Consider the following 12,559-nt stretch of genomic DNA (forward strand, 5'->3'; position numbering starts at 1 on the left):
CATCACTGACAGTGAGGGATCTTTCAGACAGGTGAAATTGATACTCGCTCGTCTCAACTAGCCGGACAGACTGTGATCTTCGTGCGTTGAGTGAGGAAAAACAATTTAAAAAAAAACAAATTTTGATGACGTTACCGAGACGTTTTCTTAATCGAGGGAAATATATTGCGGCTATTGTTTTTTAAAGGCCTTAGTGTAGTTTTTTTTTAATTTACGTTTTCACACTAATGTGCAAATTTCCCCTGTTTAAATGAATTGTGTAAATCTCAAAAAGCGCGTTTCTGCTTACAAAGTGTTCACGGCGATCCCCAGGGCTGACATAACATGGTGCAATGACGTCGGATGAGGACACAACAAGCATTGGGAAAACCACGTTTTAAGGCACCATTAGCCGCACTGTTAGCCCCAACAACATTTGTGTGATGAGGGAGCATATGTGGAAGTACGGAAAACATTCTATGGTGGGGCAGTAAAAAACGGCAAAAGCTTTTTGCACGTCTATCCTGTTGTTCTCTTGTGTTTGTATAACATATTTTATAAGCTGCGCCCATTTTGTGTGGAGAGGAAGGAAGAGGTTGTGGCCAAGCCATATTTTTCCACTTTTTTGTAACGTTGTGAACTTGCGCTGTGGGTAGGTAGCGTGCAGGGGTTTACCATATTAGCTATTCACTACTTCAGGGAACAATCTATTATAATTGACTGATCGCTTGCTTAAAACGGCCCCGTGGCTTTTTTTAGAACATGAGAAAATACATATGCATATTAGGCTAAAATATTTTAATATGAATCTTAGTAACACTCTCCTTCACCGATTGTCATCACGAGGGACGTGAAAAGATACGGTCCATGGGTGCCGTCCTATCGAAGTACGCCACTGTAACTTCCTCTTTTGGGACTTCAACGGTCATTGTTTCTGTCAGCAGACACTCAGGGCGCCCTGAAACACTTGGTGTCCCTGAATAATACGGCGCTGACATGTTTATCTCTGTGGACGCAGATACCACGCTGAAGTCAAAGATCACAAGCGATGACGAGTAGCTCAGTTCTCTCCCTGTCAGCTATAAAAGCTCAAAGTAGCCATTCCTTACAGCAAGAGCGGGCATAAATTTCATTTCTTGCGTAAAATCAAATTTTACAATTTGAGCAGGTTACACCAAAAGCCAACGTTTCGCTACCTCCGGCAACCAAGCTCATCAGTCGCTTGCAGGTGAGCTCACAATATTGCTTCTCTTGTTTCTATTTCCAGCTGCGATTAGTACCCAGATACTAGGTGTGCTCTAACGCCCAATGTCTGGTAGTCTGGGTGTGTGGGGAAAAGCATGCCTCAAGATACCTTTCGGTTTGAGTGCACCGCAATAACAAGAACAACAAAAAGTCCTTGATACCTCGCGTCGTAACGCTTGTGATCAGCAGCAATACACACCCACAAACACACGCCCGCGCAGGCGCGCATGCACGCACGCACACACACGCGCACGCACACACACACACACGCGCACGCACACACGCACACACGCACGCACGCACGCACGTTCGCACACACACACACACACGCGCACGCACGCACACGCACACACACACACACACACACGCGCACACATACACGACCCACCCACGCACGCACGTAAATCCATTCTTTGCAAATCTTTTTAACGGGATCATAAAGGGTTGGCCTTCATCGATTGATTATGGTGCCAGGCTCCTTGCTAGTTTCCCTGCATCGACAGATTAAGGAGCCAGGAATCGCAATTCACCATTTTCGCAACTCGCAGATTTTATAAACCATAAAATGCCAGAAACGTCAAAGGGTGTACCGACGACCGGCACGCTTTCGGGTACTAAGGTTTGTGACGTCACAATATTTGTGCACGGCGAGAAGCAGTATTTGCGCACGACGATGGCACCTGCAAATCTCAAATTGCTCGAGTATTGTCTGTTTACTCTCAAACCTCACTATACCACTCAATCGTTCTATGCACCACCTCCACATGCGCTGTAAACACTTTCGGTGCAATGGTGTCCCCTTGCCTAAGGCCCTTCTAAGAGGAAATTGAAACTCTTCATACAAAACGGCGTCATGCTCATATTCGTCTTGTGTCTGTCTTTCACGACCTCTGTTAAAGTCCCCGTCCATTCGGGGTCTCTCAATACTTCTAGTACAGCATGGCATTCCGCTGATTCAAACGCTCCTTCGCAATCTAGAAAGAAGTGAAGTAAACTGGCTTATAATATACCGCGGGTTCCTGTATTTGCCGTTTTATGGCATGAATGCTGCACACTGATAAGTGGCCTTTTCAAAGTTCCGCCTGTTTCCTGGGTAGTTCGAGATGTACAAAGGACATCTCCTTTCAGGGTAAGTAGAGTATTCGTAAGCAATTAGTGCGCGGCAGAGGGTAAGCTGGCAGGCCCATAACTCTAAATTCCCCTATTTTCACTGGCTTTTTAGAAATTAGCATTATGTTGGCACATTTACAGGCGAATCGCACCGTCAATGTCGGGAAGCTTTCTCAGAAAGAACAATATTTCCAGTATGATGGATTGCTGGATCGTTACAAATGCGTGAGCAACCCGCTTCTTCAGGCTACGCTATGCATGTGGCACTAGACAATTTCTTCGTTGTTTCCTTCAAGTTACCTCGTATAGATGATCCCGCTGGAATACTTGCACGTTTTGCGTCGGAATATCGACGTTCCCGCTTCGGCAACTAATTTTACCGTTTGCACCAACTGGATTCGGCATTTTGTTTCTAGATTTTTATCTTCCTTCGTGCTTTAGTCAACTGCTTCATTTAGGGCAGCTGCTTCAGTCACAGACAGGCACTAAACGCGTCATATGTATTGGAGTTCGTAAATACGGTTCTTTACCTACAAAACGAAACAAATCCAAAAACATTACAACCTCAAAATAAAAAGTGGACTCAATGACATATTTCAGTCTCTACACTGTATCAAGTTGTATTCTACTTCATTCTATCAATTAATTTATCTTTTTCTCTGTTAAAGCCACTGACGGACTGCCGACAGCGTGCTGACGTGTTTTCGTCGCTAAGGTTTGCACTTTTTGCATTCTAGTTTTTATCTTCCTCCTTCTTTTCGGCCGCTATTGAGCAGAGCGGCCTCCAAATGCATTTCGCGGAGTATTATGTCGCTGTTTCTAATAAGTCGAATTATGCCACACATTCATCCGCATCTTGTTTATGTTGAGCTGTTTATGCTCGAATTATAGACGTGGTAACATACAGGGTCACAGTAGTAACAATAGTAGTAGCAGTAACAATAGTCACAATAGTAGCTCCCTGTGTGCACATAACGAATAGTAAAATAGCTTATCTTTGCAGGCTTGTTTCTGCATACTGAGTTTAAAAAATGCATTTGAACAATGACAGAATGTGCGACACGACGGGGCGCTGCCTAACAACCAGTTTACTACCCATTGGAGAAGGTATATTCTCGGAAAAAGCTCCAAAGCGATAACAGAAAAAAAGCTTCAGCAGACATCCACATTTATATCTGAAAATGAATGATGCGACGCTGTTACTTCGACACTGCGGAAGGGTTTCGCGGCACAGTTGCTGCATTTCCAATTGCTAGCGCTCAAAGTCACGGAAGAGGGTGAGATTAGCCTCAACAGTTTTGAATCGCGCTGGCGAAGGAAAGACATAAGCACTCAGAAATTTTGTGTCGTAAGATGAGGCCGGGAAATGTTGCGGCTGCCCGGTGTTGGTCAGTTTTACCTAGAAGGCGACAGTGTGTATGTTTTGAAACGCAAATTCCCTAATGTCATGACCGTTCTTAATGTTTTATTTTTTGCTGCTAGAGAGAAAGAACAAACAAAAATTGACCACTAAGAAATAGTGGGAGTTCTGAAATACAGGGACGGGATGTTGAGAGCAACAGATGGAGCACTCCGATCTTAGTTTGATAACAGCGCTAGGACAGGACACAGAGAAGGCGACACGAGACTGGGCGCTGAATAACAACGCTGGTGTCGTGTCGCCTTCTCTGTGTCCTGTCCTAGCGCTGTTATCAAACTAAGTATGTACCAACAAGCCCCAATTAACACAGCTTTTCACCCCGATCTATACCTTCACAGTAGGCTTACGCTGATCTTGATGTGCTGAGGACTGCTGAGCACGAGGTCGCGGGTTCGATTCCCGGCCGCGGCGGCCGCTTTTCTGATGGAGGCGAAAAGCAAAAACGCCCGTGTGTTCGAGATTTCGGCGCACGTTAAAGATCCCCAGGTGGTCAAAATTAATCCGGAGCCCTCCACTACGGCGCGCCTAATCGCCTGTGCTGCGTCGGCGCGTTAAACCCTACAATCAAATCAAAATCAATCGATGTGCTGAGGACGTCAAATCTGCCTCTCATTTCTCAATTGATGTGTAATATGTAATACTTGAGTTGTTCTCCCCTGAGCACAATCTGGAGCATTGCTAGGTTGAGCGAAATGGGCTTTACAAGTTCTTCCGAATTGTACGTAGCCGTAGGTTAGCGTCGGATGTTTCTTAACAAACATCTTCGCTTATCTAGATTTGTGAATATCGTCATTCGTTTGTATTCCGCGCAGTGTTTAAGCTTCTTTGGCTTTCGTGCCCCGTTGTGGCCCATGAAGGATCGCGATCCTATACACACAACACGAGAAGTCTTGATGTTTTTCGAGAAGGGGGGTGTAGTAATCGGGGTCGCAAGGAGCACAGATTGTGCATTCACATCATAATTAGCTGCTACGTTTCCTTCTTTATTCTCCCGCCCAAGTGTCCGTGTTATTTCGTTGTCTTTGTGGATGTCAGACATTTCTGGAGCAAATATTTTTCCTCTTTCCATTAATGTTCCTACTTTTCCCATGAGTATTTATGTTCGTACATCTATTTTATTGTTTCGCTTGTTGGTTTTTGTAGAGACAGTACACACTTTGTTATTGATACCGCATCTGCCGCATTTTTAAGCGTTCGATCTTTGCTGGTAACAAATCGGTAGACATTTCAGCCAGCAACCAAACAACAGGTTCATAGTCTCTTTCAATTGTCAGATCGACACGTCTTGCGAATTATGTAATCTCTTCGGCAGCCTATGATAAGGCTAGTGCATCATTTTCCCCTTCGGAAGAGCGCTTCTCGCTTTTGATCAATGACAATGAAGCAAATGCAATAGGGCGGCACTCCCAATTGTAATATTTCTCGGGAAAGATGACACTGAATCCAAAAGACGAAAAGTACGTTTAAAAATCCTGGAAAGGCGTGGGTAGTTCATAGCAAAGAATTTCACTGCTCAGATACGTGATTCCAAGCTTTTGAAAAGCCGTGTTCCCCTCAGAACCCCAAAACACATTCGGTTTATTTCTGTGAAAGCATCCTTCCTGAGCTTTAGTTCACGCACAGGTCTGGAAAAAACGTCCTGAGTGATTGGCCATGCCGAGATCACTGAGTAATTGCGATATGTCGGAAGGCGGCTACAGCTCTGCATTGGCACTGAGTTTGTACGGGTACGCAGTAAGCCTTCTCCACTTAAATGTTCTCCAGAAAGATCCTTCTTCAGACGCCAAATACACACTTTGCTTCGCTTAGCGTCACGTTATACTGGGCTATGCTATATACAACATGTACGATAGCAACGAGTCATGATACTCCTTGCTGTTGCCAAATAGAAGAATATCGTCCATTAAGTTAAGGACGCCTGGATCACCTGCCAGGATTTCAGACAATCTTCTGCGATAGCACTCTGCAGCTGAAGTGTTACAAAAGGCAACTTACTGATAAAGTACCGCCCAACAGCGCAATGAAAATGGTCACCTCTTCTAGGTCCTTGCCAGGTCGCACCTGATGAAAGCGAAAATTTCCGCCCAATTCGGCAAACCACTGCACCAGCAATAGAGCCCAGTCCTTTGTCGACATTGGGAAACGATAACATTTTTATTAACACAAAAATGTTCAATTGCGTAAAGTCGACAGAAAGCGTTACGCAACCCGAGAGCTTTTGTACGGACACAATTCCCGCACGCCAGTCAGTTGGCCCTTTGACCGAACGAATGACGCGCCTTTGTTGAATGTTTAAAGTTCACATTTACAGGCCTCTGAAGTGGTACAAAAATTGTGCATATTGCAAATGAAAAAAATTCTGGTTTGTACCTTATAGTTTACTACCGGTCATAGCGCCTTTGTTGTTTAAAACGTGAGGGCCCGAAACATCGCAGTAAGTTTTTTAAGTTAGCCGCAGCGTCAATGAACGTGGTAAATCCTGACGCTTCGAGAGCCAGCGAACCCATGCGAAATGGCGCGAAGAAGTGACGACATATTTTGCGAAAAGTTTGTCTTTTCCAAAATATATCCGCCTGAATTAACATTTTCGCCGGAAGGTTTAGGCTGTAACCCCTATTACTTGAAACGGTCACTGGTCAGTCGCTGATAAAATTCCCGAAAAACGCATTTTCGGCAAGACATGTAAGGTGTCATAAAATGGTGAATTGACTCGCCAGGCTTGTGTTGATACTTGGAAAAGCAAGCGTAGTCAACGTGTCTCTCGTTAATGAAGTAAACGTTTACGTTTTTGTCGAGCTCAGTTTCTTCGAAGGTGGCGAAGATGTCTATTGTTAGTCGGCCTATCGTGTAATGCAGTGTCTGCACTTGCTCCTCCTACTAGGAGTGCTCATTGAGATCCGACGCATAGAGATAGCGTATGGAGTGCTGTATCCGCTTTGGCAACTCCGATGTAGTTCCGTGGTGCAGCAGTGGTTGCTGCTCAAGGCTTGCCTGTGATGCAGTTGCCATTGAAGCTTTTTTTTATGACCACATCTAGGTCCTAATTTTGATTGGGCTTAAAAGTGGGTGGATCATCCAACTTCTTACACCATGCGGTAGCTGTGCCCACCGCTATAACTGAGTGATAGCCGAAAAATAAATTTCAGCGTCAGTCCTGGCAGCAGCCAAAAATAAGAACCTCGCCTATTGGTTCGATAGCGTCATTAGGCTCATTTTTTTCCCTTTTCCGTGGTTCTTACCCATCGTCTATCAACCGGGCTAATCAATCGTCCACGGAAATACATCGCCGCCGATAGAGAGCTACAATAGAGGAAGGGAGATACAAAGTGTAGCCTGAATTTGAAATACGCACAGCACCAACGGGTATGTTCAAAGAAGGACAATGACAGCACGGGTGAGGTGAAAGAAAAGGTACGTGAATTCCACAGTAGCGGCGTCTGCGCTGTGAAATTTGTTCTAGGCTATTTAGGCAAATAAAAGTGCGCACACCGCTACCATTCGAGTTATCAAACGACATAACACTGATGAGGCTGCCTGTTCGTGAGTAATACCGGCCCCAACATTGTGTCACCTCACTAAAAAGAGGGCAGAATATTATTGGCAGTGTCTCATAAAAAAAGTAAGGTCAACATCATGGACAGAAAATAACCGGAATTTCTCGTTGTAAAAATATATCAGTATATATTCAAAAGAATATGTTCCAACCCTCAAGACTTTGCCGCCCACTGTGACCAACTACGTAAAGATTTCACCCGCCAACATTATCCTCTTCCCGTGATAAACGATGCCATCGAAAAACCGAAAACAGTGGACAGACACGAACTAATCAACAGCAGCAGCAAGGTTAAAACTGATAAACCTCGAACCAACTTCATTCTAATATATTCGGCCTCCACTCCGAACGTAATAACAACCTTGCGAAAACATCACAACATCCTTCTAGAAGTGCTCGATTGCGACGTGTCCTCCCTCAAACAAAGCGCGTTGTATGTAAACGGGGAAAAATCCTGAAAGACATAAGTTCGTCAAAATCTGAAGCTTCCGGATTTCCAGGTTCTGCGCCCTGCAACAAAGCCCGCTGTAAGCTTTGCCCCATGACCCAAAAACGCTTGTTGCTCAAAGCACTCACTGCCTCTAGCTTCTCCTTTCGAATACGCGGAACCTCGATTGTGACCGTGCTAATGTTGTGTACCTTCTTCAGTGCACCGTATGCAGCGCACAGACCATAGGTCAGTCCGAAACACCACTGCGAGTACGAATTAATAACCAACGATACTACACCAAAACACTTCCTCATCTCCCTGTCTCAAACAAGTCACCTGCCTGGGTCACTCATTTGACAAATTAACGGTGACCTTGCTAAAATCAAAGTTTAGAACACACCACAAAAGAGAGATGTTTTAATGATTTTTAATCTACAAATTCGACACAGTTTCAGGTGGAATAAATGAACAAGCGGGCAAGTTTTCGTTTTTGTCCCCGTAGCGCACACATCTGCAGCTTTTTTTCCTGGTACATACAGCGCAAGAGTCTCTAGGTGGTGGTGATGTGAAAAATCTGCTCATTGTAATTATATATAGACACTATGTTCTTTAGGTGTTGTCCGTGTACACGTGTGCATGTATAAGCACATATTTCTGTCTATACGTCATTATTCTTGACACCATCGATAATGTTTTGTCTCGCCCCGTGTGCCCGCGCACGAAAAAGCTGTCTTATCATTGTTTATTTGGCTTGCTTTATCTGCCACTTGGTTGATTTCGTTGTTTCGGTTAATCGGCTGAGTCATTGGTCATTTTACTTCTTTTTATGGCCACTTATGCGTTTGTGCTTGCCTATTGCTTGGTGTTAAGCAGGTTCTTTTTTATGATGAGCAGGTAATTGCGAAGTAGCGGACAGGAAGCGCTCCATATTACTTCAGACACGGACTCTGTTGTCGAGAAAAGGACATAAACAAGTACACAAGTTACGAACACAGACTAATGTGTCAATAGAGTAAATGTCCCATGAGAAAGTCCCACTCAAAATAGTTCTGGCTCACTTGTGGAGTCGCTGGCTCTGGAGCGATCGCCATCCCGGTGCCCTTGCCGTTTGCGCTGCCTCTTCAAGTGATGACGCGGCGCTGTTGCCTGTTCCCTCGTTGGTCACCCAAGGCCTCTACGTTGCAGATGCACGAGGCCTTGCCAGTCTCGAAGGCCATAAATAATATGTGGCTCACCGCGAAGGTGCCCTGGGCACCATTGCGCTGAGCTACAAGAAAGAAAGAAAGTGGAGAAAAATTGCCCACCGGGTTGGATCCGAACTCAACTTTCTTTCTTTCTTCCAAAAATTTGTTATCTTTTGCAATGACCTACCGCATCCTCCCCGTTGCTTTCCTTGCCATTCTCGGCTGCCAATCCTTATTTCTCTGTTATATTAACGAGCCCCTCCTTTCCTCTTCTGATTCGCTACATGCATAGCGAGGGTCTCTGTTCTGGCAGTCTTAAACGACGATAATTTCCTGAAATTTTTTACCGTTTACCTGCATTCTATTCTGGTTAGTTCTGAGGACAAATAGTATGCTCAACGTAGTAAAATTTACAATGGTTCCACCCTTGCCCCCACTTCCTCCGACGTGTTCTGACTGCCTTCAATAAGCGTGTGAGCTTGTCCCTAGATAATACGCTCGACCTTTCAATGATTTGATAGTAAAAAATGTGATAGACACCTTCCGTCACGCTACAAAAGCTCTCAAATTTACGTGGGAGTTGCCAAGTAATAATGAAATCCAGCTTCCTGGATTTCCAGCTTTCGTACGCTGGAGGCGCGCATATTTGTTGGCTGTACATTCCGAGTGCACAAAACAGCTTCTTCCCTTCAATAGTGCGCACTTAAAACTAGCAAAAAAGGGCGTAGCGATGACGTGTATTCAGGAAGCGTTGAAAAAATATTGCATTCAAAAATTGGATGCTAGTTTTCATGACCAGATTTGGATGCTAATGCAGGCCCGGTTTTCTTTTGTTTTTTTTATTTCGAGCCTGTGTGAAGCTCTTCTCCAGAAGATGAGAGGCAAAGATAGCCCTGGCGAACCAGAAAGGCCGAAAAAGAAAAAGGTGCACGTCATGAAGTATCTACACAAAATGTCCCATAATGTAAAGAAAGTGGCGCAAAGGTACGGTGTAAATGTCGCTTTCAGTTCCCCGGAAAACATAACAAAGTATGCCCTCAAATAAGTAAGAATGAAAAGAAAAAACCAGAACCCTGTGCGAAAAACCACGCTTTTCTCTACGCAGACAGCAGCGTGGGTGTAGTGTACGAAATTCCGCTCAGCTGAAAAAAAAGTGTACATAGCGCAAACTGTAACGTACTTCAATGATAGGGGGAAGGAGCACAACTGGACAATTTCAAATAATGCCGTTGGCCACCTTTCTGAGCCCTCCAAAAGAGGCAAGTTGCAGGCCCCTGCTTGAATGCACGACGTTTTTGAGAAGAGCAAGAGGAAAGGTTAAGGGCTAAATTCTTGAAGCTCCTTTATTAGACAGGCAGCGGATAACCGTGTCAGTACTCCGTCCATGTCGCTGTCAGTTAAAAGAGTACCCTTTTTAAAAATGTGATGCACTTTTACGTTCCAGTGCTTTTGGTAGTTTAGTTTTTTGTGTATATAAGTGGCGGCTTTTTTGCAATAAAAATAGTTGGAAGTTCGGCACTGTGTTGTGTGTACGTGTTTCTTCTTCGTCCCGGTTTTAGTGTCGAGTAAATTTTAAGCGTAGTTTTATTCTTTTGCTGGTCCTAGTGTTTCGTTCACTAAACTGAAGAGGACGTTTTTGGAAAACCTATTCCTCATTGCTTGAGATTTATTCAGATTTATTTTTACTTCCACGGCCGTGCTGTGAGATTGTAGTTCCTCAAGCATCGTTTGCATGTGTTCAGCAGTATTAGCCAGCATGACAATGCCGTCAGCAAACCTCAAATTGCTCAAATATTCCCTGTTTATCCTTAATCTTATTTTTTGCCAACGCTGGAAGTTTACTCAAAAACGTTCCTTTGTGGCGAACGAACGCTATAACGTTGTACATTTTAGTACCGAAACGTAGCTGTCACTGCAACGTTTTTACACAACGGTTTATGTTGAACCAGTGAGATGTCAGGGATACATGAGTCTATACGCGCGTCAGGCGCAGTGAATCAGCCGCACAAAAATACACTAGCCTATTGGGGTTGCTTAATTCTATCGCAATTTGATCGTCCAACATAATGCTTCTCAAATAAATTATACTGTTTATATTCTAGAACCGGCGGCTGTTCTGTGCGCTGGGTGTGTCCTATGAACGCCGGATTGCCAGCCTACCGAGTTAACTAAAGCCATAGCTTTAATGAAAAGTACACAATAAAGCACGCGCTGATATTGGAAAAAAAAGATAACGCACGTTTGATGATTTAGTTTGAATGTGGACGCCTTCATCTAGGAATGTGCCATTGGCTCGTAGTTCATTTTTTGTCGTAACACTTGTAGTTTATTTGATGCTCCAAGTTGTTAAAAACGGTCTTTGCTAAACTTTCAGTAATGCCACAGCTTGTGTGAGCAGCTGAAGAATGTGGAGTTAACCCTGTGGGCATATGGTAGGGCTCAGCTAAAAAAAAGAAGACGCTAGGCACGGTTGGGGATCCGAGGGGCTGTTAGAAGCAGAGGGAGAGGATGTTGGTGCTATGATGAGCGTTGTTCTCGCTACACTGTAAATACATGTGTTAAATACAGCTTTATTATAATTTCACGTATTCCTTTTGGTAACGGTATTGTGCGGTGGTTTTCGAGTGCGACCTGTCTCATTTGATAAATGATGCCTGCCACGACGGCACAAAAGTAGACAAAAAACAGCTCATATTTCGTAATGTTTTTTTATTTATTTCAGACGTCAAGCCCTTGCCACCATTGAAAAGAAGTCTGCCATGGGTCGCTTCGTTGCCATGCTATTATGTGCCGTTTCACTAGCGATTGTGGCGCTTCCCCCCACAATGGCAAAGGGAACGCAGGATGTTCTGGGTCTCCTGGGTCGACTTAAATGTAAGCAACTTTGTCGTCTAAATTGAATTTTAGCATGCGAGGACTTTGCAAAATGAAACTGCTTAGAATATTTAGTAATCCTGGCTAAGTTTTAAAACCGCGGCACTAGAGATATGTCTTATTTCGTGAACAAATGCCACATGTATACTGTTTTTTTTTATTCTCCCCACAACGAGCATAACAAATAATGTTTGTAACAATGTTAATGGTGTCGCAGTGGAAGAAGCTGTCATCAATAACTGCTGCGGGTATTGCCCGATTTTCAAGCATACAGCTGGTTGGTTTGTTTTTTTTTTCGCTTTTTTAGATGCCGTACAACCAAGACACTGCGGCGACTTGCGTCAAGCAGGTCAAAAATCAAGTAGCCGGTATACCATACACCACAAGGTGGCAGGCAAATACGGACAACCTGTACAGTGCGTAATGGATTCGGACGATGTAGGCTGGACGGTAAGGCCTTTTAGCGTTTACCAACATTACTACCGTTTCTGTCAGTTCAACTTACCCAATATCCTGATAAAAATATGGCAACTTTTGAGGTTCTGTTTAGAACTTAAAGTCTCTAAAAAAATAAACCAAGACAGCGTACTTTAGCAGATTACAACGCTGTAAAGGCACAGGCACTACTGGAGTACGCACCCTGCGTTAGGGAGTTGCAAATTGCTTTTAAAGCCGTACCATACTCTACACTATGCTGCAGAACTTTCTGGTGGATATTCGCGAATTTCGACGAGAGTAATACTTTACACAGGCTCATATCTTGC

General features: G+C 44.1%; 1 protein-coding gene across 2 annotated transcripts in view; it reads left to right on the forward strand.

The window, feature by feature from the left end:
* Positions 1 to 980: 980 nt before the first annotated feature.
* The window catches only part of LOC144172459 (techylectin-5A-like), a 46,131-nt gene continuing 34,552 nt past the window's right edge, over positions 981 to 12,559 (forward strand). Inside the window, exons 1-4 of one of the 2 annotated variants that reach the window (XM_077701161.1) lie at positions 981 to 1,207; positions 3,003 to 3,049; positions 11,644 to 11,795; positions 12,103 to 12,245. In XM_077701161.1, the coding sequence (XP_077557287.1) occupies positions 11,681 to 11,795; positions 12,103 to 12,245 (258 nt within the window). In that variant the 5' untranslated portion in view covers positions 981 to 1,207; positions 3,003 to 3,049; positions 11,644 to 11,680. The remainder of the gene's footprint in view (positions 1,208 to 3,002; positions 3,050 to 11,643; positions 11,796 to 12,102; positions 12,246 to 12,559) is intronic. The other variant, XM_077701162.1, reaches the window with a different exon arrangement.

The sequence above is a fragment of the Haemaphysalis longicornis genome, unplaced genomic scaffold, assembly GCF_048455015.1.
Source record: "Haemaphysalis longicornis isolate Haplotype H1 unplaced genomic scaffold, Haemaphysalis longicornis Haplotype H1 scaffold_214, whole genome shotgun sequence".
Classification (NCBI taxonomy): Eukaryota; Metazoa; Arthropoda; class Arachnida; order Ixodida; family Ixodidae; genus Haemaphysalis; species Haemaphysalis longicornis.